This window comes from Bipolaris victoriae (assembly GCF_000527765.1).
Source record: "Bipolaris victoriae FI3 unplaced genomic scaffold scaffold_52, whole genome shotgun sequence".
Taxonomy (NCBI): domain Eukaryota; kingdom Fungi; phylum Ascomycota; class Dothideomycetes; order Pleosporales; family Pleosporaceae; genus Bipolaris; species Bipolaris victoriae.
Window position 1 is genome coordinate 1 of NW_014575340.1, and position 26,093 is coordinate 26,093.

The 26,093-nt window shown below is 52.0% G+C and overlaps 11 protein-coding genes across 11 annotated transcripts; 4 read left to right on the forward strand and 7 right to left on the reverse strand.

The window, feature by feature from the left end:
- Positions 1–1,175: 1,175 nt before the first annotated feature.
- COCVIDRAFT_101724 (hypothetical protein) lies at positions 1,176–1,469 on the reverse strand (the record flags this gene model as incomplete). Its single annotated transcript, XM_014700180.1, has 1 exon — positions 1,176–1,469. The coding sequence occupies one exon, from the start codon at positions 1,467–1,469 to the stop codon at positions 1,176–1,178; it is 294 nt and encodes a 97-aa protein (XP_014555666.1).
- Positions 1,470–3,808: 2,339 nt separating this feature from the next.
- COCVIDRAFT_27400 (hypothetical protein) lies at positions 3,809–5,454 on the forward strand (the record flags this gene model as incomplete). The annotated part of the gene is made up of 3 exons (XM_014700181.1): positions 3,809–4,699; positions 4,753–5,136; positions 5,191–5,454. The coding sequence occupies 3 exons, from the start codon at positions 3,809–3,811 to the stop codon at positions 5,452–5,454; spliced, it is 1,539 nt and encodes a 512-aa protein (XP_014555667.1).
- Positions 5,455–5,812: 358 nt separating this feature from the next.
- COCVIDRAFT_38540 (hypothetical protein) lies at positions 5,813–6,898 on the reverse strand (the record flags this gene model as incomplete). Its single annotated transcript, XM_014700182.1, has 1 exon — positions 5,813–6,898. The coding sequence occupies one exon, from the start codon at positions 6,896–6,898 to the stop codon at positions 5,813–5,815; it is 1,086 nt and encodes a 361-aa protein (XP_014555668.1).
- Positions 6,899–8,290: 1,392 nt separating this feature from the next.
- On the reverse strand, positions 8,291–10,747 carry COCVIDRAFT_101796 (hypothetical protein; the record flags this gene model as incomplete). Its single annotated transcript, XM_014700183.1, has 2 exons — positions 8,291–9,989; positions 10,050–10,747. The coding sequence occupies 2 exons, from the start codon at positions 10,745–10,747 to the stop codon at positions 8,291–8,293; spliced, it is 2,397 nt and encodes a 798-aa protein (XP_014555669.1).
- A 424-nt stretch (positions 10,748–11,171) lies between these two features.
- COCVIDRAFT_38542 (hypothetical protein) lies at positions 11,172–11,931 on the reverse strand (the record flags this gene model as incomplete). Its single annotated transcript, XM_014700184.1, has 3 exons — positions 11,172–11,467; positions 11,515–11,881; positions 11,929–11,931. The coding sequence occupies 3 exons, from the start codon at positions 11,929–11,931 to the stop codon at positions 11,172–11,174; spliced, it is 666 nt and encodes a 221-aa protein (XP_014555670.1).
- A 185-nt stretch (positions 11,932–12,116) lies between these two features.
- COCVIDRAFT_38543 (hypothetical protein) lies at positions 12,117–12,786 on the reverse strand (the record flags this gene model as incomplete). The annotated part of the gene is made up of 2 exons (XM_014700185.1): positions 12,117–12,652; positions 12,705–12,786. The coding sequence occupies 2 exons, from the start codon at positions 12,784–12,786 to the stop codon at positions 12,117–12,119; spliced, it is 618 nt and encodes a 205-aa protein (XP_014555671.1).
- Positions 12,787–13,085: 299 nt separating this feature from the next.
- Positions 13,086–14,456, forward strand: COCVIDRAFT_101762 (hypothetical protein; the record flags this gene model as incomplete). The annotated part of the gene is made up of 1 exon (XM_014700186.1): positions 13,086–14,456. One exon carries the CDS (start codon positions 13,086–13,088, stop codon positions 14,454–14,456), a length of 1,371 nt encoding a protein of 456 aa, XP_014555672.1.
- Positions 14,457–14,658: 202 nt separating this feature from the next.
- On the reverse strand, positions 14,659–15,939 carry COCVIDRAFT_38545 (hypothetical protein; the record flags this gene model as incomplete). Its single annotated transcript, XM_014700187.1, has 1 exon — positions 14,659–15,939. One exon carries the CDS (start codon positions 15,937–15,939, stop codon positions 14,659–14,661), a length of 1,281 nt encoding a protein of 426 aa, XP_014555673.1.
- A 280-nt stretch (positions 15,940–16,219) lies between these two features.
- Positions 16,220–17,409, forward strand: COCVIDRAFT_38546 (hypothetical protein; the record flags this gene model as incomplete). Its single annotated transcript, XM_014700188.1, has 3 exons — positions 16,220–16,701; positions 16,762–17,127; positions 17,184–17,409. 3 exons carry the CDS (start codon positions 16,220–16,222, stop codon positions 17,407–17,409), a joined length of 1,074 nt encoding a protein of 357 aa, XP_014555674.1.
- Positions 17,410–18,170: 761 nt separating this feature from the next.
- COCVIDRAFT_16758 (hypothetical protein) lies at positions 18,171–19,573 on the reverse strand (the record flags this gene model as incomplete). The annotated part of the gene is made up of 3 exons (XM_014700171.1): positions 18,171–18,263; positions 18,340–18,584; positions 18,649–19,573. The coding sequence occupies 3 exons, from the start codon at positions 19,571–19,573 to the stop codon at positions 18,171–18,173; spliced, it is 1,263 nt and encodes a 420-aa protein (XP_014555657.1).
- A 2,766-nt stretch (positions 19,574–22,339) lies between these two features.
- On the forward strand, positions 22,340–24,735 carry COCVIDRAFT_38548 (hypothetical protein; the record flags this gene model as incomplete). The annotated part of the gene is made up of 8 exons (XM_014700189.1): positions 22,340–22,524; positions 22,657–22,770; positions 22,818–23,054; positions 23,108–23,376; positions 23,419–23,545; positions 23,607–23,901; positions 24,009–24,579; positions 24,629–24,735. 8 exons carry the CDS (start codon positions 22,340–22,342, stop codon positions 24,733–24,735), a joined length of 1,905 nt encoding a protein of 634 aa, XP_014555675.1.
- Positions 24,736–26,093: the final 1,358 nt, after the last annotated feature.

The following is a 26,093-nucleotide window of genomic DNA, read 5'->3' on the forward strand; positions in this document are numbered from 1 at the left end:
AATAGACTAACGAGTAATAATCTTATTAAGTAAAGTAACTAGTAAGAAAGTATAATTTAAGTTAACTATAATGAGAGTAATAATAAAATCTATCTATCCTTATATCCTTGTTACTTCTAGTCTTACCATCACTATCGTCACAACTTCCTTCCTCTTAGCCTAATGTCCCTAATAGCTACTATTACAGGATTACTGCTATTATATACTAGCGCCTGATGGTCGTCTTAGCGTGATGTTAATCACGTGATCTTCGCCCCGCGATGATTATTACCTTCTGACGTGGACGTCCATAGGCCTTCAGCCATCGCGTCTTTTGTCAAGGAGAGAATCCTTCTTGTTACTTGTAACATGTAATAGGACTAGGTATAATACGCGAACGTGTAAGTAGGTAGTAGAAGTAGACTTAGAATAATATCTTATATTTCTTTGCGCTATATAGGTCTAAAGTGGGCTATTTTGGGCCATAATATGGTAGTTTTGGTGGGGTCTTGGCAAAAGTGTTGCACGAACCCGTGTGTTGCACGAACCCGTGAGGTACGTTAGTTAGTATTCTGTATAGTAATATCTAATACACAAAGTCGTTTCTAAAGAAATTAAATGATAACGTTAATAGCGCTATGGTGCTAATTATAGAACTACTTTCTTGTCTTTTCGGTTCTCTTTTAGCTAGCAGCTATCTAACATCTTTCTTCTAGCTGCAGGTCTCTAAGGTTCCAAAGCTCATTTCTCTGCGATATATTAGATAAATGAGATTATCACATCATCAACAGTCGCTATTCCCACGACCTTATGAGCAACCAAGAATCATGCAAGGTAGTCTGGTTATTAAGCTGAAAGAAACCTGGCTAGCCAGAAAAGGCCTTTCAAGGACTTAGCACTAATAGCCAATGGTGCATACTATGTACGCATACTATGTACGCATGGGTCATGTGACAATTACTGGGTACAAACACATACACAGTTCTATCTTACGTTTCAAATTATTAGATAGAATTTGAACTGCCGTACTTTCATCTATTTCAACGGGATTGATTCTTCTCTACTGCTGTTCGATCTTTCGTCGCGCGACAGTGAAAAAGGCGGTTGCGGACAAGGTAACGACGACATGCTCATGGCCGGCGACCATCATGCGGTGTCAGAACACCATGGAGGCGATTTATCTCTACAGCTGCCATTTATACACTCGAGACATCGCTGAAATCGCACTGAATGTGCGAGGTTCTACGACTTGGCGTGTAGCTGAGCCTAGAGACGTCGAAAACGACGACGGTCGCGCCAGCAGCATCGAGCTTTTGGATTACAAGGGCACCGATACCTGTCGCACCACCCGTCACTATGACAATCTCACGTCTTAAGTCGGACCTCTCTTTGTAGCATAGATCGAGGGCCTTGCGAGACCAGTTGCGGTTGATGCTGAGGTTCCACGCTGCTGCGACACAACCCACAGCCCATTGTCGGCGCGGAGGCATGCCTCCAACTCATTTCGTCAAAAGCCATCTAGATTTTAAAATTATGTGACTTGGCTCCTGACCATAGAGGACGAGGCCACAAGGAAGTAACAGTGAAACAAACGGATGCAGTATTGTACCCCCTGACGAGGGAGAGCAAAGAGTCGAGGGTGAATTTCGTCATCTTGGGCTTTTTGCACCAAGACATCTGCATGGATAATAGCACTCGAAAACGGGTGGCAAAGCAGATATATCTCAGACTTGGATTACTTCTCTGGGCAACCAGTACGACCCAGCGTTTAACGGTGTGCAAACCAGAGCCTCGAAGTACAGGCTTCTCATCTGACCATCTCTGACTCAATCTTTCAACCGATTTTCAACCACTCGCCATCCCTTCACTTAAAATACAACACTACTGTCAATATTACTCCAAAGCATGCACATGACGGTAGAAGTTGGCCTTTTACGTGACTTTGTATGACTATAAGGACATCGGGCCGAATACAGGGCGTGATAGTCGAGGGTGCGGGCCTCTTTTTGTGCATCGAAAATTTGTTGTTAATCCAAAGTACATAACCTAACTTAGTGCCTACAAGTCATCGCTGATCTTCATGAGAACTCGCTCGTTTCTCTTGACTTGATTAGTCTTTCATCAGGCTTCTCTACCTCAAGAGTCAGAGCAGTCGAATCAGCCAGTCAGGACGATTGTTATGACCGAGTCAGCCATGAGCATGGCCTACAGTGACTTGAGGTCTTACATCTCGGGTGGTCATCGTGGCCAGCAATGCAAGCCACGCCAGAATTCTGATTTGCCAAACAAGTCTAGAACTCCAAACATGTCAGTGAGCCACCCATGTTAGAAGTCGAGAAAGAGAGCAAAACGAACCTAACAGACTTGGCAATGTATGCTTGGAAATATTGGCAGCGCAGCAGCGGCGGAAATGCTAGCGGTGCTCCTGGCTCCTCGGCTGTACAGCGCGTGTTGGGTCCCACCAGAGCAGCGAAGAAGCACTCAAGGGCAGCCGGGTCGAGGCCGGCTGTAACGCTAGCCCCCAGAAACCAAAGGCGCATAGCCTTGCTTAATCTATGCACTAAACACAGTCAAGTAGATGACCATGCCAGTTGCGCTGCAGATGTAAAATAGGTTCGCCATCCAAAAATAGCCGTGAACTTAGTAGGGACTAGACGCGCAGGACAGCAATACTTGATAGAATCAATGAAGCTGGAGGGTTTACAAGGACTGAAGATGTCATTGGACTCAAACTCGATGCAATAATGGCGACTTTTGCTCAAAGATCAACGAGCGTTGGAAAGGACGAGGACATTATGCATCGCGACACTAGGTCAACGATAAGAGATCTGATTCTTCGTTTCTCATCAGCTCGTATGAAAGACGTCAAACTAATGGCTAGCGATGGGCGCCCATGTCATCGTTGCAGACTTCTCGTGTGAACACCGGTTCAGTTCAAGGTGGTTTAGGGTTGAAGCCAGCCACAAGAAACGACAAACGACGCCAGACTTCGATGTGCCGGCCTTTGAACGGCAACAAGCGAGCTCTCTATCGGACACTTACTATTGATCGGAAAGAGGACGAAAATGGAATCTTGTCCAGGTTTGATTGAACCCCCACCCAGGCGGTATTGACAAAGCAACAAAACGTCATGTCACAGCGAAGTATTCCCACAAACGGTCTAGAAAATACGATACGCTTGACCTGTGATAGCTAGTCGCATGGGCGTTGTTGGTAGGGTTTGCACGGCTTGTCGGATGTACTCCCTAGTATGGCAAGTATCCCGACTACTACTAACTGTTTACGTATAACTACCCAAGGCATGGGTGGCCTTCCCGTGGGTTTTCCCGTGGGTTGTCATTTGCACTTCCCGCGGGTAAGCCCACGGGCTTCCCGTGCGCCTCCCGTGGACTTGATTTGTTGCTGTACCCGCGGGTCGGAGGCACAAGAACTGTCAAATGTCTTAGCACTCTTGCGTCTAGGCTTGGTGAGGCTTGGTGAGCTTGGGTTTTGGTCCGAATTGATGCCATTATCGGCCGCTTGCGAGTTGCAGATTTGTACTGTTAGCGGAGCGCCTGTTCTCATTCCCCGGATCTTTCGGTGTCGTATCTTGGGGATTTTCAACCTGCCCCGACATTTCCCCACAGTTTCTTGGATAAGCGCATTTCTAATCGTACCGATTGGAATACAAATAACGCGCTGCTCCCGGATTTCACTTTTGTCATCTACCCAGATCAACCTCAGCTGTGTGTGTCACCAGTTCACGATCCGACGACACGTTGAAACCCTCGACCAATCAAAGCACCATTCTTCCCGTCCGACCGTACTCCGCCAGAGAGGCAGAGACAGTATGGGGCTCACCGGAAAGCAACTACGGCTTGCTCAGCTGCTGCTTGTAGTCATGCCAGCGTTTGTGCTTTTCGGTTACAATCAATCAGGTGTTGGTGGCCTCCTATCGCTTCGTGATTGGAACCATAATTTCCCCGAGATTGATACAATCGATGCTCAGGGTGCTGAAAAGAGTCAGAAGTCAACAAGACAGGGTGCTGTAGTGGCATCGTTTACAATTGGCGCACTCTTTGGAGCTCTATCCTGCTCTTGGTCTGCGGAAAAATATGGACATCGCAAGATTATCTTTACGGCCGCCTTCCTGACACTTGTGGGAGAAATCCTCCAATGCACCAGCTTTCATGTTGCGCAATTCGTTGTTGGAAGAATCATTCTAGGATGGGGCGTTGGAGGCATGAGCGCAACAGTTCCTGTTTGGCAATCGGAATGCTCGACAACCGCAAACCGCGGCAAACACGTTGTTCTCGATGGTGTCTTTATCCTTGGAGGCTACATGCTTGAGGCGTGGATTAACCTTGGGTTTTTCGAGATCAAGGACAATCTACCTCTACAATGGCGGATCCCGCTCGCTATCCCGACTCTGATCTCAATCGTGCCCATGGTTGCCGTCTTTACGATTCCGGAATCTCCAAGGTGGCTTTGCAAACAATCTCGATATGAAGAGGCGCGTGTGAGCATGTCCGCTTTCGAGGGACTTGATTCTACCGATCCCGTCATCAGTGACGAGATCAACGGTATTGAACTCGCACTAGAGGAGACCAAGGCCCGGGCTAAGATAAGCGACATCTTCACCATGGGCAAGGATAGATTGTTCTACAGGTTTTCCCTGTGTATTTTTCTACAATTTGCACAACAAATGTGTGGATCTAATCTGATATCGACATATTCGACGGTAAGTAGCACTCGGATCAATCTACACTGCCTTGACTAACGCAACGATATCAGATTATCTTTCAACAAGGCCTCGGAATGAGCAGTGAGATGTCTCGCATCTTATCAGGGGGAGCTCTTACGTGGAAGTTTCTCTCTTGCTTTATTGCCTACTTTACGATTGATCGATTCGGTCGCCGCAAACTCTTCATGTTTAGTGGTTGTGGAATGGCCTCGTGCATGTTGGCCCTTGCCGTTGCCTCTAGCTTCCCAAAGAGCAACTATGCCGCACAGATTGCCTCAGCGTTCTTTATCTACTTGTTCAACTTCTTCATACCTATTGGGTTCTCTGGAGCGAACTTCCTATACTGTACTGAGGTCGCCCCAACAAGACTTAGGATTCGCATGGCGGGTATATCAACCGCGAATCACTGGCTGTGGAACTTCGTCATCAACATGGTGAGTACTGCAGAATGCTCGATTTTGACCAGAGTTGGCACTAACACCTGCTAGGTTACCCCCGTGGCGATTGAAACTATTGGCTGGCGATACTATTTGGTATTCCTGTCTGTGTCTGCTTCAATTGTTCCAATCATCTACTTCCTTTACCCAGAAACCATGGGCCGCAGTCTAGAGGAGCTTGAGATGATGTTTCAGGAAAGTGGTTCGATTCTATCGCTTGTTCGAGAATCGAGAAAGCCAATTGTAGGGTCACTTGTACCAGAGTACATAATGGAAAAAGGCGAACATGGCAATGTCGTCAAGCATATAGAGTAGATGGCATCTTTTACGAGATTTATAAACTAGAATTTTTCACAAGCAATAACGAGGGCACAAGTTGCTGCGGATCTAACGTACGAATAAATGAACTATAATTATCAAACAATAGATATTTTGTTAGTTATTTACCTAAAACGACTCTACAGTCATGACCAGCATTTTGGGGCATCCATATGGAGGAGAAAGCTACATCGTAGCAGTTACATGGTAATAATAAATTGTAAGTCTAAGTATGATGAGCTATCTACTTTTCAGCCATCATCTGTTAGTTGGTTTTAAAGTATGTCAAGTCTATTTTGGAAGAATGGAAATTTTGTGTTTATTCGTAGCGAAAAGGTGCTAGTAAATTACAGGATTAATCATCGGCATCATACTCTGCTTGATTAGGGAGCTTGGGGCCATCTTTGCGTATGGGAATCTTGATGCCCTGCTGGGCAAAGCACTTGCTCAGCGGCGTGCTCTCAATGACGCCGGGGAACTTCTTTGCCGAATAGACGGTAAAGGGGTCGGAGAAGTTGACGGCGAGGCACTTGCCCTTGCCGCGCGTGGGGCCGTCTGCGGCAACGGTGGCGTTTGTGCCGTCGCCGGCGCCAATGTCGAAGAGGAAGAGCTTGAGGCGAAAGGTGCCCTCTGTGCGGACGCTGAGGTCTTGCAGGACAAACCAGAAGCCGGGCTTGTTCTTGGTGTCGTTGAGGCGGCAGGCGTTGACGGCGTTCATGCCAATGAGGTTGCGCGTGTGGTTGGAGCTCATGGGGGTTGCGGGGATCATGGCCGAGGGGGCGGGGGCTTGGCCATAAGGGGCGGCGGGGGTGGGGGCGGGGTACTGCTGGTAGGTTGGCGTAGGAGGCTGGGGGGTGGGCGGATAGTAGGGCGGGACCGGCACCGACACGCCCGTGTGGGCGCCGGGGCCGTAGCCCGCCGGGGCCATGGGCTGGGGCTGCATGTGCTGGTGCTGGTGCTGGTGCTGTTGGTGCTGGTGCTGGTGGCGGTAGGCCTGCGAATGTGCATCGTAGCCCGGAATCGTCGTGGCGACGTAGTGGCTGCGCTCGGGCGGTGGCGGGTACGACGTCGTTGTGCTGCTGCTGATGGACACGGTGGGCGCGGCGCTGCTATGGCGCACCAGGTTGACGGCCGACTGGCCCGACTCGTTCCACAGGTCCACCATGAGGACAAAGTAGGTGCTGTCGATCTCGTTGAAGTCGAGCTCGCGATCCATCTCGTCCAGTACCACGAGCCGGATGCACGGCGGAGGCGTAATGGGCCGCCGGTCCTTGTCGCCAAAGCCACACATGCGCGCTCGGATGGGTTGCTGCTCGACCTCGAGCTTGTACTTGCGCTCTGCTCGCCGCGGCGGGTACTGTGCCTGGCCAACCGTCTCGGCGCGTCCAGTCGTGATGCGGTTGCTGAGGTGGCCTTGATAGTGAGCCATGCTGGCGGCCATGGTAGCTGCTGGTGTCGCGCGCTCTGAAAGCAAGCGGGCGGGGGCGGTTCAAACAACGACGATAACGACGACGACGATTGCACTGCACTGCACTGCACTGCACTGGCGATGCCGAGGATGGTCAGGTCCGGGTCTTTGGATCAATGGATGGCTGGCTGGATGGCTGGTTTGGCAGATTTGAGGGAGCAAAAGGGCGACACCGCCCCGGGGGTTTTGTTTTATAGCAAGCGGCTCCAACCAAGCGTTGACTTGTCCGTAGTACATGACTCATGTCCATGCTCATCACCACATGAACCATGGTCCAGGTGCGGCGTACCCACCAACGACAAGGCCTCTGATGCTGCGCAAATCCAATGCCCATTGCTGCAACTAGCCCCATGGTCTCTGCGGGATAACAAGTACATGTGGCGATCGCCTTGCCCGCGCCGGCCTGCAGTCCCGATTCCCTCGACGCCTCGCTTGCATGTAGGTAGTCGGTAATCATGGCCTATCGCATCACCCACACCATACTTGGCCTAAGTACACTACACCCACGCCCTTGTGCCTGTGCCTGTGCCTGTGCCTGTGCCTGTGCCTGTGCTTGCATCATCCAAGTATGCCCATCACACACACACCTATGCATCTGCTCCTACTAGCCAAAGCTCCTTGCTGCATACCCACATGCTGTCCTCAACCCTCTTCCAAATCACGTCAAAGTGCCAGCATCGACTAGGAACCATCCACCCAACCACGCTGTACTCGACAAGTATTTCTCCGCAAACCCATGACTCGGCTCCGTCTACAAATGTCGTCAACACATGAAGCACGCTAAAAAATAGCTTAAATCCCAAATCATCCACTTCACACACACACAGACACACACACACTACTACTCCTGCTACTGCGACTGTTTGCTATCATAACACCTACTGCATTTTTCAAACAAACTTCAATTGCGCAAACAAAGAAAAACAGGTTTTCACGCTCAAAGAGGCGCCCCTGCGAAAACAAAATCGTGCAACCAACGTCGTCCATTGGGTCATCCCGGGTTGCCTGGCCCATGTGCTTGTTCCCTGCAAACTCGAGTCCTTGGTCGCCTCAGTCTGCATTGTCTTGAATGTCGAGCTACACTCATCAGCACATGCCTCTCTACACTCTTCTTCATACTCTTCGCTCCACATCGCCCGCCGCCTCTTTCACCGCTCCTCACAAGCGTCCACACATCGTCCTCGAGATACTACTCTATGCCGTCATCACCGCTTCTTTTTCTTTTCCATCCTAGTTTCTTTTCTGCCATGTTACCATGACTACGGCACTTGTATGCGCACCGTCCCTTATGCGTCCCCTCGAATATCCATGTACCGAGCGTCCCCGCATGCCCAAGGCCCCCGCTTTTGGCCACTAACTAACCCTCTAGCCCCATTGAAACAGCGTCTGTTTCTTACCCTTGTTGCCTTTCTTCTTTCCAGCTGCGCTGCCATCCTCAACTGCTGGTGTCGTCGTTCCACTGTTCGCACCTGACCCTGATCCCCAAGCATTCACCACTGGAGTGTTGCGCCCACTATTGTCTCGCCGTAGCCCGTTGCCCGTGTATCCTGGGCTGAAAATCGTACTCGTAGGTTTGGCTGCTGCTGGAAGCGCTGGGAATGCATCTGCCAGGCTGGCCTTCTTGCTCGTGCTTGATGATGATGGTGCTGCGCCGCGAGAGGGCGTAGCTGAAGGCGAGGGGCGGGCACTACCTGCAGCAGACGAAGACGATGCCCACGGCGTTTGTCCAGGCTTGGCACCAATGCGACTTGCAGGGGTGGGTAACGCAGGAAATGGATTGCTTGAGGATGCAGATGACCAGCTAGCTTGCTGGTTGGCTGTTGAGCGCGATGACTGCGCCGTTGAGCTCTTCAATTTCAGCACACGCGACCCTCCTCGACCCGCCGACCCGCCGCTCAAGGCATGCTCGGTAGCAGAGCCAGGCAACGAAGGATAGTCCTCATTAATGGCCTTCCAATCGTTCCATGCCTTGAGGAGTCCCTCCCGCTTCGTTGCAATCTCAAAGATGTCGGCTAGCTCTTTGATCAGCTTTCCCATCTCTTTCGAATCGGCATCGAACAGCGCAAAGAAGCCCTCAATCAGCTGTGCTGCCGATGTTTTCGAATTTCGGTAAGCTGATACCGCCGCTCGGAACTCTTGCAGCTTAATTTCGTTGTGTCCGGCCATGTTCGCAGCTCGTTCAGTGACCGCGTTGTGACGCAGCAGCCGGGCTTGCTCTTGTGGGGTTTGCGGAATCGAACTGACCGATTGCGCATCGACGCTGAGTTGGCTCATACCGTTTGTAATGTTGCTGGTAGCTCCCGGATTTGGACGTGAAGCTGTCACTACGGCAGGCCCAGAAGCGCTTGGGGGTGGTCTGGCTGCAAACGCCTCACCAGGAGTGGGAGTCGAAAGTTGACCACCAAAAGCTCTTCCGGTAATTGAATGGGCATTCTGCGCTTCCATCTGTCGCTGATAGGCGAGTTCGGCTCTGCTCAGGGGCTGCGCAGAAGAGGCAGGAACTGGCTCTGCATTCGGATCTCGTCCTCTGCCACGTCCTCTGCCCCCTTCGCGCCTTCGCTCATCTCGCCTGCCGCTGCCTGCACTTTGCTCGTGCGGGGCTCGGAATTGGAACCCAGACATGTCCACCCTCCGCGCGTCTCGCAATGCATCCTTCGATAGACCGTTAGGATGCACCTCGAGCTGGTGTGCCTTGAGATCCATCTCCGAGTCAAACACGACAAACTTCTTGTCCAAGCACTCGCGGTCTGGACATAAAAAGTGGTCTTTTCGAAAATGTATCTCGAGAGAATCGTAATTGACATAGTATTGCTGTTTTCTGCTGCCTCCTTCGCGTCGATCGCAAATGTGACAGCGCTCGTGCTTGTCTCTGCAATGTGTGTACAGCTCATCGTCTCCATAGAAGCGCTGTCTGCAGAAGCCGCACTCGGGATGGCCTTTGAAACCACTCTGGTCAATTGCGCCGGGATTGTCATCGCCAAACTTTTGGTGCTTTTTCAAGTCTTGCGGGGTGAAGAGCTCGTGCTCATGCGTGAACACCTTTTTGTTCCGTGTACACAGATCACTACGTCATGTTAGCCCAAGCATAGTCGTGCAAAGCGACGAGTACGCATCTAGTACATACCACATCATCTTGGCGTGTGCCGTCTTGACATGACGGTGTAGGTCAGGCCATCCGAGGCAGGCCACGTCGCACTCGCTATCCGGGCAGTTGTACTGCAGCAACAACCGCGTGTCCTCAAAGACTGCCGCATTCTCAAAGTGTATGCCTAGGGTATCATCCGACTTGAAAAAGTCGGCCTTCGAAAAATCTTCATATGTCTTTTCAGCGTCATCGCTGAGGATGACGTGGTCGGATTCGGTCCTGCAATGGGCGCAAGCTTTTGTCTTGTATAGCGCTCGCATGCGGATTGAGCAAATGTGACATGTCCGGTGGTTGCAGGGAGCAATGGCCAGGTGCTGGACGGGCGATGCACAGATGAAGCACACCTCGCCATCTGCATCTTCGTCGTCTGACTGTGCGGGGGCGGGGGCTGGGGCCGGTACAGGCTTGCTGAGCGCAGGACCGTTTTCTGGTGTTTCTACTGCTGGTGCTTTGCCCTTGTCCTGTGCAGATGCGCCGCGACCACCAGGGCCGTCCCTGTTGCCTCGACCTCGACCTCGCCCTTGGTTGCCACCCCGTCCGCGCCCTCTTGCCTCAAAATTCTCCTGTCTTTCTTCGGAGCCACCATGTGCACCTCTTGCGCGTCCGCGCCCTCTGCCACCGCGCCGTTGTGCGCTTGCAGGAACTTGGGAGGTTTCTTGGGCACCCGTCGAAGCCATGGCGGGGTATCGTAGGAGCCGTGCGAGGTGCGTCTTTGGAAGAGTCCCAACGTATAAGGCAGTAGTAGAGTGTTGAAGAGCAGCGACAACTCGATGGGTACAGGGCAGGCCGGCGAGGCCTCTTATTCATAGCAGGGCGTTTCGTGTTCTTGGACTAAAGGTATTACGATGACGCTCTTGCAAGCGAATGACAGCTAAACAGTGGCCCATGCGCCACTGACATGACTCAAGTAATCTCTCGACTGTGGCGCAGTGAATGAGTCGACATGATGGTGATTCCGCATGTGGAACTGGCCTACACAATGCACCCCAAACCGATACTTACGCAGTATACCCTGATCCTGGTACTTGCAGCGACTGGTAATTTCCTAGTGTATAGTATTCATCTGACATTACCATGAATTCCACAACCTTCCCTAGGCCATCAAAGTTCACGCAAGCCTTGCTCCTCACTGTCGTACTCATCACCATATAGCATCTTCAGCACACTAAGAAATTCATCTCCTCCACCACCGCCTGCATTGGTCTTGAACCATCTCTGCATGGCCAAGATGTGATCAGTGTATCTTTCGGCATCGAGGCGAGCCTTGTGTGCTTCACTCTCTTTCTTCTCCAACTCGACCGGGTCCTGCTCGCTGTACGCGGCTAAGTCTTTGCGAAGTTGTTCCAATTCCTTCATCATGCCGGTATGCTTTGTGATGAGAGTTTGGCGATCGCCGCCTGGAGTCTCTCAGTAAAGGGTGCACGGCAGACGCGTTTGCACTGACCAGGCTCCATGAGCATGTCCTCGTCCTCTGCGCGAGCTGCTTCTGCGCCGTCTACTTTTGCCTGCAGATCAGACACAGTCGCCCTGACCTTGTCGTACTCTTCTTGGGCCTTTTTGAGAGTGGCATTCTTCGCCTTTTTCTCATCAGCTGGGAAACTCCAGTACCAGTTGCCGCTGCCAATCTTCTCGACGCGGATTTTGTTGTCATCCGAAAGTGCCTGCAGATAGTCTTTGACTTGCATGCCGTTGATGGAAGACACTTGAGGCAGCGTCTTCTCAAGGTCCTTGATACTGTGTGCCTGTGCTGTCTTGTGAAACCATGCCAAGATAGAAGCTGCTTTCTGTGGGTTGGGCTGAGTCTTAGGTGCCTTGACTATGTTAGGGCGGCAGATGCTGTAGTTGTAGTCGGACCTACCATGTTGACTGTTTTTCTCAGAGATGGTGTTGGGGGTGGGGTTGGGGCATGGGACACTTGATGTGATTGAAGATGTGGTGTAAAGAAAAGACACGCTCATCCAGACGAGGAAGGCACGCTTGGCTGGCTCGGACAAGGGAAAAAGGCAGGCACGACCATGATGCATGGACAGGCAACCGCCCATCTGTCTAGTCCGTTTCTTGTGCGATGCTTGTCGAGTCCACTGGCGAAGCCCAGGAGACGCGCACGGAACGGTTCGTCTCTTTTGCAGACTGTTTGGTTGCATCAACAGGCGCATGCTCTTTGACGGTAGACGAAGTCGACCTGCTCTTGCTCTTGCTCTTGCTCTTCCCACAGCCGTCGCCTTGGCTAGCCTCGGTGAAAGCTAGATCGCCGGTCTTGCCGATGACACTGCGCGCCGTTTCCTCTACAAGGATGCCAAGGGCAAGCAGGACAGTTTCGTCCAGGTGTCGCCATCGTATACTCCGGCCACGGGCATCGACTTGAGCATACATATGGGTTATGTAAGCATGGATTGAAGTCAAAAGTTCTCCCCTAGGCAGTTGCTGGTCCGAGAGACGGTTATGGGCTGGGTAATAGTCGTCCTCTTCGTACCGGATCGGTGCATTCTTACGCTTGAAGAGGACTTCGTCCGGCCGTAGACGTTTCTTGGCCGCCTTTGGACCAGTGACATGCCCAATCAAACCAGCTTGCGTGACGTTGCCTGTATTTCCAGTCAGAATCGGTTTTGCACGGCAGGGCCATGCGGCTCTTGCCTGCAACAGCATCGTAAACATTGGCTCTTCGCTTGCGTGGCTTTTTCTCACTGGCAGCTGCTGAACTTTGTCGTGAGGCCATTGTAAATGCTTTTGTTGTACAGTCTACTGTTATGTTTTGTCCTAAGAGGTGGTCGGCTTCAGAGGGCAGATTACACTAGTACACTGCTATTTGTTCGCGAGGCCAACACGGGATCCCTGCGAGCAGCTCGGCCGCCGCAGTCTGCGCAAGAGCAGGCAGCAACGTCATAGGTACATACGCATTATGAGCCTCGACCCGTCCCTCAGCGTCTCCACTACTCTCACCCACCTGGCTGTAGTTTGCACCCATTGATTCATCACTCACACACATCGCCGCGCACACAAAAGCATGAGTCGCATATGCACAACCAACACGTGCTCGACCGCGCGTACGGCTTCATTCCCAACCATGTCCTCAAGCGCGCCTGCACCTCACGCCTCGTCTACGCGCTGCAGCCGTCGCCCAGCGTAAAATTCAACCAGCATCTGCCTACTCCCAATGCTCCACACGAGCGCATACCAGCCCACGCATCTGGCGTAAGTGCGCTGACAGTTGATAAGTTCGAGGGGAGGTATCTGCTGTCTGCAGGCGCCGACAGTTCGATCGCACTGTGGGATCTTGAGGCGCAGCCGGGCACAACCGAGGTAGGCGAGACGTACACACCTCTGACTGCCGCAAGCAAGACGAGTGAAGAACACAAACTCGGCATTACACAGATACACTTCTACCCGTTCGACTCGCTGGCGTTCCTCACGTCGTCTTACGACCACACTGTCAAGCTTTACTCGAGCGAAACGCTCGCCACATCTGCATCCTTTGACTTGGACTCTGTCGTATACAACATCTCGCTGTCACCCGTGGCCTCGCATCTACTTGTTGCCTGCGCCACACAGAATCCCAACGTGCGTCTTGTAGATTTGCGGTCTGGGGCGACGACGCATAGTCTGGCGGGTCACTCTGGGGCAGTGCTATCTACGGCATGGAGTCCAGTTCGCGAACACATTGTCGCCAGTGGGGCCACCGACGGCACTGTCCGGTTCTGGGATGTGCGTCGCAGTGTGGGCGAACTGGCCATGTTGGATCTCGAAGACTCGGTTGGCCGACGTGGCAGCCAGTCCATGTCCCTGTCTCGCAACGCAACAATGAAGCAAGCACACCGGGGACCTGTCAATGGGCTGATATGGACAGAAGATGGGAGGCATCTTGTGACATGTGGCCATGACGCGCGCATCCGCGTCTGGGACACGGACACTGGGGCCAACACACTGGCAAACTTTGGCCCCATGGTTAAAAACACAGGTCTGTCGCCACGGCTGCCTGTATTTGCCCCAGTTGAGAGCGTACAGCCAGGTGGTGAAGTCATCTTCTATCCCAACGGCTCTGAAGTGCTGGTGTACGAGCTGTGGGAGGGCAAGCTGATACGCCGCCTACGCCGCTCGCAACAGCGCTCACATGGAGGGTTAACAGCGGGCAATTGGCAACAGCCGGCCAAGGATAGAATCACGAGTTTGGCTTGGCGGGCGCACGAGGTTGAAATGTACTCTGGGCATGGGGACGGTAGCATTAGTGCGTGGAAGCCGCGAACCGAGCAAGATGCCGAGGCGGACGACGAAGAAGCGGCGGAACAAGAGGAGCGCGAGGTAGACAAGAAGAGGAAGAGGAGCGTGCTAGATGAGATCTACCAGGGCTTGACCAAGAAGCCAATCACATTTGGTAACATGGGGCTGTAGTGGGAGCAGGTTGACACCAATGCAATTTGAACCGAGAGCAGCGTGTACAGGCAATGGTCATGATCATGGTAATGATGGTGATGATATTTGCGCCCGTGACTATCATGTCTGCGTACGTGTCGTTTCGTTATCTAGTGCCAGGAAGAAGGCAGGAGAGAATGCAATATTACAGGAAAGGGAATAGAGAAAAAGCATATGCAGTCTACCCCGACCCAAAGTGCGGTAGTCTGGCAGGCACGAATTGGTCTTGTCCATCATGGTGTTGCCCTCTATTTTCATCAAGAGGACCCAGACCAGTTTCGGGTATTGGTTGGGCGTCTACAGTACTGGCAAACGGAAGCTGATCACGGCTGGTTGTGGCGGTTGGGGTGGGGAGCAAGGGCGAGGCAGGGTCTGAGGCTAGGCCACGCTTGACGGCGAGGTGGTGGGCATTGTGGCGCTTGCGGTCGATGTCGTCCTCTTGCTGCTGGCGCAGACGCTCTTCTTGCTCGTCAAGGTCGGCGAGAGTGGGGATGCAGTCGCTGGTGTCGGCGGGCGAGGAGCGGTGGGTTGTGCGTGTCGAGAGGCGCGAGGCAGAAGGGCGGTTGCTGGTTGCGGAGAGCGTCTTGTTGCTGCTGGCACTGTCCTGAGTCCATTGGCCGGTGGTGCGCCGCTCGAGGGCAATGGTGAACTCGTCGTCGAGGGGCACGGCGTCTTCGAGCTCGTCTTCGCTGGGGAAGATGTCACCTCTGGAACTGAGCGAGTCGGTCGTGTGGCCCGAGGCATGCGTGTCGCTTCGCTGCCTGCGGTGACCCTTGTGCTCCGAGTTTCTCAGGCCGGCAGCATCGTCCTCGTCGTCATGGTCGCTGTCGTCGATCAGGGGCTGGTCCTCGTCGAGGCTCCTGCGTGCAGCGCCCGGGTGGTCGATGAGGTCGGCAGCCGAGGGCTTGTAGCGCAGGCCGCGGGCGCCAATGTTGAAGGGGAGGCGGCCGAGGAAGCCAAAGTACGAGGAGCTGGGGATGAGGGTGGGGTCGTGGGTGGTGTCGCGGGCGAGGGGCCCCGTCCTGGGCTTGGTCTTGCTGTTGCGGCGCGGCGTGTTGTACCGCGCATCGCGGCTGCGCTGGCCGTAGCTCATGGCGGGCTGGCGGGCGGGCTGTGTGGTTGCTCCATAGCCAGCCGACGTGCTCAGGAAGCGATCGAGGCTGTCACTGCCCCAGCCCAGCAGGCCGTCCGTCTCGTCGTCGTGGTCCCAGTCGTCGTAGAAGTCGAAGCTCGACTCGGCCCGCCCGCGCGACCGCCCGCGGTGACGGCGCCGGTCATGGCCAGAGGGCAGGCAGGGCGCGGTGCATGCGCTGACGCAGCGGGTGACGGATGCAAAGCATGGGTCGATGTAGCGCTGCGTGAAGCCGTAGATGTTCTCCTGCGCCGTGTCGTTTGCGTGCTCCAGGTTCTCTGTAATCTGCTGCAACGTCCGGTTCCAGCGCGGGTCACTGCGGCGGTACATGGCAACGTCGATGGCCGATGGCGATGGCGATGGCGATGGTGATGGCGATGGCGATGCTGACTCCTCCTCCTCTTCACTCCTGGCAGGCTGCGCTGCGTCTGGATATGCACTACACTGGACGCGACGTTGGGTGTCGCCGACACGAATGCGCCGGGGCGAGACGCCGCCGTCTATCGACTCCAGACTGCAGTGTGTGCTAGTCCCTCTGCGTCGCCCCCCAACCCCACACACACACACCCAACCCAACCTTTTCCTCAGTGCCCATGCACAAACACCCGCCATGCGCTACCTCCGCTTCCTCAAACCCCCCCGCATCCTCCGTGACAAGACCACCAACACGGCCAGCGTCGCCTGTCTCGTCACCCTCGCCTCGGACCTGGGCGACTCGTTTCTTCCCCACCATGTCCATCTCGCCGCCGAGCTCCTGCTGTGCACCCACGATGCAGAGCATGTCCTCGTCTGGACCTCTGTGCGCTGGGCAAGTGGCATGCGCTCTCTACCCATAACCATCCCATTGCCCAAGTCCCACGCACTGCCGTCTTCGCTGTTGCGCCTCAAAGTAGGCATAGGCCCCGGAAACTCGCCCGACGAGTATCTTGCTCTCGCGGGCCAGGATGCGCGAGGTGTTGTATCCGCCTGGAGTGCGCCCTTTACCTTGGATGACAACGCCCCTAGGTTGGTCCAGCGCCGCTTTAGCCTGTCACCACACTCCGACGTAGCCATCTGGGAGGAGACCGGAGAAAGCATTGCAAGGCATCTGTGGTAAACCTGCCTTCTCCAGCACCTCTTCTCACCCATTGCCCACTGAGGTTGCCTTTGTAGGGACGCGGGCATAACCCTGGCCTGCCATATACCAGACTTGGCAGACACAAAGTCGACATTAGCAAGGGCTCTGTTGCCCTCCACAAAAGCCTCTCCCTTGACTGTCCTCGAACTGGGAACCGGCTGCGGCATTGTCGGCATCGCCCTTGCCCAGACAATCACCAACGCCAACGTCATCTTGACTGACCTCCCCGAAGCCAGGGAGATTGTCCAGCGCAACATTGACCAAGCATCCAGAGCACCCGGCGCAAAGCTCAGCTTCCTCGAGCTCGACTGGGATGCCCAACTGCCTGATGAATTGCAGTCAACTTTGACCTCCGTCAGTCTCGTCGTCGCGGCTGATTGTACATACAACCCAGACAGCAGGTAGGACCTCTTATTCACCCCTCCAAATCAACCACCTGACCGTCTTGACACCACAGCCCGGCGCTAGTCAGTACCCTATCCCGCCTAGCCATGTCCAACCCAGCCATTATTGTAGCTGTCGCAATGAAGATGCGCCATTCGAGTGAGCAAGTCTTCTTCCATCTCATGGCCCACGCCGGTTTCATTGAGACTGCTAAACTCGACTTTTTACTGCCAGGCGACGTCGAGGCGGGTGAGGAAATTGTATATTTGCACGTATATAGCACTAGCATGGTAAGTTGATGAAGACGAGCTTGCTCCCGAAATTACGTACTCTTGGAGTAAGCAGGGAAGCGTCCACTACACCATGTTCCACTCCAACAAAATCTGGTCATGCAGCATTCGACAAATTGTTGGGGCCGACTACATACATATGTTTGCTCGGAAGAAGGGGGAACCATGGCTCAAGCACCATGTAGCCAGGGCACATTGCGCCTTTGGCCTCAATCGCACAAGTCCCTGTCCATTACATCCTGTCCACAAACCCAACCCGACCCCCCACGCCCCCATCGCACCACACTACACCACGTGCCAAGCCGCTTACTCCCCATACTTAGCCGCGACGCCCCCAGTCCTCGCCCCACACCACCCGGCAACCAGAAACATCCCGACACCCTCCTAGCCCCTGCACCCACCATTCAGCCTCTGTTAGCACAAACATTGCCGCGTTAGTCGTCGAATCTATTCCAAGTCGGTCTTACCCAAAGTACAACTTGGCTTAGTGGCAACTAGTGCTGCTTTCAACGGAATTTCCTTCCCTCGCCCTGACATGAGTTACTCGAAGTGGTAGTTTCGAAGGCTGCACCACACATGTTCATGCTACTATTTGTATCCACGTATGCCACGACACCCCATGCATGCATGCAAGTATGTATATATCTGTTTAGTATTTACAGGCTGCATTAACGCTATTTACAGTGTATTTCCGATTATACATTGTTCATCATCCTATTCATAATGAATGCTTACTATTATCATGACCTTCTTCTCGAGTCGCCCATCTTCTAAGGAGATATTTTGTACGTCAATCGTCGAGATTTAGCAATAAACAAATTAATCGCATCGTGTAGGCGCGCTCCAGGCGCTGTGATATGGACCTAAAGGGAAAAAGAACATGTTGTTAGTCTACTTTTTCGACAGGATATCCAAACACATAATACGCAACAGACTTACCTCTGGTTGTCCATCCTGGGTAGCCGCGCGACGTACAATGTTTCTTTCACTGTCCGTCAGTACCGTCGGACCGTTGTCTGTTCGTTCTGCCGAGATGTGCGTCGTGTTTCCGTACCCGAGCGCACCGCCCTTTTTCTCCTCAAACGAGGCGTTTTCTTCAATGTATCGCTCTGCGAGTTGTTGCCGCCTCTTGTTCCTCCTCGCCATGAAGAATATTGCCAATGCAATGAGCATCGTAATGGCCCCTGTCGTTGTACGTCAGCCGCCATCCGTCCAGTGACAACAAACTTTGCGCTAAAAGCCGCTTACCCAATACACCAAAAAGAACAAACAAGGATCTTGACAACGGCGTTAGTCCTCTACCCGATCCACCTGTTGCAGAGCTGGCGACAACCGAAGATGTAGGCTGGAACGTCGGTACCGAGACCGCAGTCAATGCCGAAGACGCGGTTACGGCTAGTGGTGTGTTGATACTTTTTGTAGATGCCGTCATTTGCTCCCGAATATCTTCTGACTGTGAAAAGAGGATAAACGTGCTAAACGACGGTAGTAGGGGGAAGCCGGTAGCTGAAGATGCCGCAGACGAAATGCTTGTAATGGCAGGAGTGGGCCAAGAAAACCCAGGACCCATGCCGGATTCTGATGTAGTCAATGCTGGATCCGTCCGTGTCTTTGTCAAGGTGGTGTATGTTGTAAGCGTCGTACACAATACCGAAATCGGCATGTCCTCGAGAAGTTGAGCGGCCGCCGCATCACCTATCGATGGCGGTGGTTGATTCTTGCCTGGCATCAGCCCATCCATACGGCCAGGATCGGCTTGATTGACTCCTGGCATAGGTCTACTCAAAGTACCAGGATCGGCTTGGTTGACACCTGGGAGAGCTGCTGCATCTACCAATCCAGCTCCCTGCAGGGTGCCACTATCAATGGTCGAGGTGGCATCTACTTGGCCGGCCGAGGACAGTCGCGGATGTAATGATCGTTTTTGTACCACTTCCATCACCGATGAGGGGCCCGTGAGGCGAGGCGATGGTGTAGATTGTATGTTCCTCCGTAGAACCGAATCTGTATTACCATTACCCAGATTAGCGTTCCGCCGTCGTTTGCTCTCCATCTTGTTGGTGGTAGTCCTTTGATGTCGTTTGATCCGGGCAGCCGTATTCGTTGCCATGTCTAGATGATGACGGTGTGCCAGCACCAGTAACATATCATTGTGTCCACCAACGGCAGCCATGACATTCCATAGAAGCAGTCAAAAAGGTGATAGTTTGAGAGGTGGGGAAACAGAAGGCGTCCAATTACCAGACCATGACCGGATAATACAGTTCCCATGTATAAGAGCATAAGGCCAAGCAACAAGAGACGTGCTTCCATGGGCGCTCGTTTCGGCGTTGCACCCACCCACAAACGGTGGTTGGCCCATCAAGTGCTTAACACGGCTTTTTGTAACCAAACATAGCACACTTGGCCCATGTTGGACGAAGATTGCAAAGTCACTTCAGACCACGCAGCGCCAGAATGGGTGCTTTTTGGTGACAAGATCAACTCCGTGCACCCTTTCCAAACGTGCAATTGTTTCATAGGACAAGCGAAACTTTGTACCGACACTCGAAACGTAGCGCAATTGGCGGAACCTTGAACCACCGGTCGGAACCATTCCTACCAAGAACACGCATTGCGTTTGGGAAGAGACATACGCGTGCGATTCCTGTGCTGCTTGACATGGGGAGCTGCTCCTGGACTTGGTCGTCCTGGTGGCAGCTCTGTGAACTGCCGATGCAAAATCCACAAATTCTATTCCAAAGCCAGGCGGATGCAACGGTTCGACTTCGTACAAGAGGTCAACCCAAAGCAATATGATCGGCGCAGGGGTTGTTGACGATCCCAGGCCTAGAGGCAGCTCGACCAGCGACTCTACTATTCCGGGCCGCCCCAGATCAACGAACGCTAGTAAGCCCTTGTTCCCATATGTGGCCGTGCGCCACATCATCTGCGTCATACTCACTGGCCACACCAGAGCCCACCCATCCCATTGTCACGATCCTACAAGAGAAATACTCATGTCTACTGAGATTCCGTCCAGTGGGTTTCATGTACGTGTTCGGCGACGCACATGTGCGACAAGTGCCCACCACCTTGCGCTGCCAATTGGCTCCGACAACTTCTGTTCCCTTTTGATAGGTCGTTACCGCTTTTTACCACGTTCTCCGTGCAAGAAAAGCTATCTTTCTAGATTCTGCACCACAGACTACACCCTGAACATATCAGTCTGTCCCGCAAAACTCCTCATCCGCTTTCCACCGAGAAATCGCCACGGATTTTCTTGACTATCTTCTGACAAATATCCGCTTTCCTTGGCATGGAAGATGGCCGCCTTCGAAGGGCTTTTCTGCTAATCTAGTAGACATCGCCCTTTGTCAGCTACGATCAGCATTGGCAAGTAGATATGGAGCAGAAGCGCATGTGGCTCTCAAATCCGCGTCATCTCCGTCGATCCATTTCCAGCAACTGACCAACTTCGCTTCGACACCCTCTTCGACGTGACAGTCCCCCCTAAAAAGGTCATCCGAGCTGAGTCCAACCATCCAGCCAGAAGCTGTCGAAAAATATCATCCAAGCACAATCTTCAGTAGCAAACATTATTCCCACCGTATTTAATCTACGGCTTGTAAAGCACTATAGGCATTCAAGACGCGAGCTCACTCTCATGCGCAGGATCTATATGTGACCTTGCAAGCTCAACTCTATTGAAATGCTGCACTACGAATACCTAATACCATTCGATAATCTCGCTGGACTATTTCGTTAGAGTACGCATGAGGTTTACTTTGCCTTAGCAAAGTATCGCGACATTTTAGAAATCTCCTTCAGTATTTTGCTAAGGCGTTGCTAGTTCCGGCATCACAACTGTATGCAACCTTTAGCTCCTTCAACATAGTTACACCACCGCCATCGCAATCAAGTAGTATTTTGTGACTTTTTAGCTTTTGATATAGTCTTCTACGGGCCGGGCGCAAAAGTGATTCGGTCGTGGGTCGGGCGACAAGCTCTGACCTAGAAGCTCTATTCTCTCTCGCAGCCGAGAGAATGTGGAAAAGCGACTGGGTAGGTTGTCCGTGCGACTGGGGTTCACCGCACCAGTTCGGTTACGGGGGAGCTAATGCCTATGAAAATGCACTAGTTTACCAGCTGTTTCTGAAGAAAGAGTTGTATGTTTCCATAGCCAAAGCTAGCGGGGCGGCACACCTGACGGCCACTAGCTGACCAGTCATGCCCCTGGACACATCGACAAACACGGCAAGTTACCAGCGCAGGGGTGCTCCTCATTCACCAAGCAGCCAAGCAGCCAAGCAGAGCCGAAATTGTATTCCAAGAGTGGTGTGAAAGGTTACTCGCTTACTGCATGTTACTGCCAGAACTTGTTCAATGCAGCAGATCAACTGTGGGTCAAGCAATTCAGAAGCATTCTTGGAACACGAGAAGGAATGAAAGGTTAGATTCTTAGTCATTACAAAAGCAATCTGTCGGTCGTGTGATTCATTTCATACACCATGGGCAGATTGCCCTCAATCTACTTCTTGGAAGCCAACTGCGTAGCTTAGACGCCAACTCGCCACCAAGATGCGGCTGACTGACTCTACAATGACAGGGCTTCATCCTAGGATGCTTCACAGCCTTCATGAGCTTACTCGGCTGCACAAAGGACGGCCTGGTGGAAATCACAGCTAAGCAGAACGCCAGCTCCACAACATTGAGCCGTCACCAATCTTTGGTAGGGAGACTCTCGAAGCGATGTGGCTGCTACTACGGCTGTTAAAGAAATTATCGGATGAGTATCTAAACAAGCATTGTATTCAGCTGAACACGAAGCCCAAAGGTCTCTAGCTCGATTCAAGTGGCACAACAAGAGGCTATAAGAGGCTCGATATACTGCTTCTCAATCGTCACGGCAGCAGCTTCTTTTCTCTGCTTCAGTTGCAACAGTCCCGGCCAACTCAAAATGCGCGGTCTTACCACGACTACCCTCGGCGGGCTGATCAGTCTGGCCTCTTCTCAGCTGATTGACCTCGATTATGTTGAGTCCGTTCCCGACCCAACCTACACCATTATTCCTAATCAGAGGGCACAAGTTGTCACATACAATCAGGACCCTGCAATTGCTTCAGATGTTGCTGAGGCCTTGCAGTAGCCGGTTCCAGACCCAAGAGCAAACGCTCTCCAAGCGCGCTACTGCGACATCCAAAAGCATTGGGAGACATGCCAGCATCTAACCAACAATGCAAATACTTAAATTGCATTACTCAACCCGGCAGAGAGCTTCCTTGCAGATGGGAATCTGGCCAGTCAAGCCTTGAACGCTCGTACACCTGATGGATATACTAGGACGTACCAGAACCTGAAATCATGTGTTCAGGCCAACGGATACATGGGGTTATTTTTACCAGTCTTGCATAGCGTCCCTGGCTGACTTTTAACAGATATACAATCATGTCTAGCTACAATGTTCAGGAATATGCCGATAGATGCTCTCGCACTATTGGCTGCCAAGGCTTCAACACCTACTTTGAACGCAGTCCAAACAAGGTTCCTGGTCCTGCTTACTTCAATCCAGAGGGTGCGGCCAATCCCTTTTGTGTTCTCTGGGGAGGTCCCATCACCCCCGAAAATGCTTGCAACGAGGGTCAATGGCGTGAGCAATATCATGTGGTAATCACGTAAGTTTCTTCATTCATCATGCTCAGGAGTCTGCGTCTGACAACTGGACTAGCGCATCTAACGGATACGTGTTGACTTCGTCGCTCAACCCGCTCTCAAACAAGGCCATCAATGCCCCCATCGACTGCAATAACGACGACTCTTACATGGGCATGAGGCTGGTGAACGACAACGCTCCCTTCGATCCCCAGCGTTGTGAGGCCATTTGCGAGGCTACCTCGCAATACAACATCGACCACCTCGGAGATGACCCCTCCAAGCCTCCTAGGCTTTGCAAATTCTATATCACTTATATCCTCAACAGAAACTCCTATTCCCAAGGTCAGGTCTGCGCTATGTATACCGAGTCCTAGGACCCCTCAGCCTACGCAGTCAACAATGGCCAATGGCGTGGCGATGACCACTACACAATCTCCTCCAGCGTATTTTTTCACAATGCCACTGATGTCACTACCCCGGTCTGTCCAGCCCATATTGATAGGCTTTCGAGGTCATGCCGATGCTGGCGCTTTCTGTACATCTTTCAACTCATACGTTGTGCCTGCAACAAGCACTATTACAAGCTACACTAGCACCACCACCATTGAGGCCTGCGGCGCTTCCACTGCTCCTGCCAAGCTTGATGGGGAATCAGGTGCTATTCTCGAAGCTGTCGTCGCCGTCTACCCTGAAAAGGTAGATAATGCTACGGTCACTGGAAGCGCACCTGCTATGGTAACCATCCCAGCCGAGCAATTGGATGCACCTGGCGTATACGCCTCAGCCTCTTCTGCAGCGATTGCTCAGCTTACAGGATCAGATTCCGACTCCACAACTCCGGTATCCCCTACATGTTCTTCCGCTGTGGTTACCCCACCAGCACACCTAGCTCTACTAGCCCAGCATCTGCTGCTGGTCTTGTTAAGCATGCAGTAGCAACACCACCGATCTTTGCTGGACGCGACTCCTGAGAGATCTCTAGCGCTTGCTCTCGTATAATCAGCACAGTCACACCAACTGTCACAGTGCGGGCACAAGCTACCGAGACGACCTACAACAACTGTGCCCAATACCCCACTACCTGCCAAAATGGTTCACTACCTCGTATAATTGCTGGATCTTTCAGCAGCTCTTCTCAAAGCATCGACGACGGTTACTTCACTGTTGACCTCCCATTTCAGATTTGTATCTATGGGACGTTTAGTACAAGGGTCAACCCTAGTAGTAACGGCCTCATCACGCTCGGAGACTATGGCGTAGCAGACTTCTTCAACTATAATATCCCCAATTATATGAGCGGGGCAGTGCTTATGGCCATCTGGGATGATCTCTTCATTGCTAGGGGCAAGCAACACTGCATGGACTATAGCCTCTGCGGAGATGCAGGCCATTGCACTGTGACGTTCGATTGGAGAGTTACTTACTGTTGCGATTCCACAGGCAACGCTATATACATATTCTCTGCGACATTTTTCGAGAACCATCCTGGTCGCGTGCGATTGAATTACTTTGGTACACCGGACCAGGGCTTCACTAGTGGACGACGTAAGTGTAGGATAGTACTCGCTTGATATGAAATAGCTGAAGTTTTCAGAAACCTTTTACAAGTATTCATACGACCAACCTTCAGTCAATAGTGGCCTCAAACTAATTTTTGATCCTGCTGCCAACTATTTCGGCGAGGCTCGAACTAGTCCTTAGTAGATATGGGAGAAGTACAGGACTTTCATAATTTATGAAAGCCCTGTGCTTCAAATCAAACTATTACTGACGAACTGGATCAACCTACTGATACTGCTGATCGAGATGAGCTCCCGCTAGATGAGGTCAGCGATCTTTTCAAGTTTAGAGCTAACGTGGAGGAGGTGGAGAAGAAGAATAACTTGGTTTTAGGTAATATTATAGAGGGTTACTTAGTAGACTTAGAGATAGTTCTACCCGCTCAAAATTGTCTTCGCTCGATACGTAACTATAATTGACACGCGTACTAAACCCTTTTTACTTTATTGTTCTTTAGCTAACCCGAGGTCTATACAACCTATCCACTACCTCTACCCGAAGGCTTGGCAACTCTACCCAACCTATACCCGCGGCCTGTGCAACCACTAACTATTCTCTACCTTACCCTTAGGTAGGGAATATCCGTCTGCCAGCGTCTTCATAAACATGTATGCATGGTCTAGGTTTGTGGGTTTTGAAGTAGTTCTGTTTGATATGAAACAATGCAATTAAGAACACTGAGCTGGATATTACTTCAGGATCTACTGCGGTATATGGTACAAGGTTTACACCTATATATATATGTATGTATGTAGAAACGTTAAAGTGACGATCGGGCTCTTCTTCGTATGATTCTGTACCCAGTTTATCATAGAGAAATTCTCTGATATTGTTGACGATTACGACTCTATGCAGTATAGAACCTACTCGTATGTTATGGCTCTTACTCTCTTACCAGGCCTGTATCGTTCTATTTCTAGTGACCCAGACCCAAAGCTGGTGTTATATACCACAGTATGATGGATGTTAGTTCATAATACCTCACCCTACATGAACAGAAATTGGACCCATTACTTTTTTTCCTATGACATATAAGTAAGAGGAGAGTTAGCATGTTATGGCGCTGTCATTGCCAGGGCTTACTTACCCCGTTTGGGTATAGCGCCTTGGCTGGGATTCTGTACTTAGCCTCACCTCCCACAGTTCCGAGATAGCAGACTTGTACCATACTGTTTTGATACCCTGTCCCTTTTGGTGGCCGCCCCGGCCGTGACATAGCATTAGAACGTGGATATCTTTCGAAGGATTACTAGCCCTCTGACGCTCCAACACCGTCCAGCTGAACGAACAGCCTCTTTTCATACGTCCAATGTGATAACAGTGATACTATAAGACGGCAACTTCAAATATCCTCACATGGTCCTTGAGACTGTTACACATTCGCTCCTACTAGATAGTTTCTTTGAGCTCGAAAACAAGAATATGTTGGAACTTTTGTCTAGAACGAGACGAGGTCAGTTGCAGGATCTAATTTCAAGTGGAGACGCGCTACGCTACAG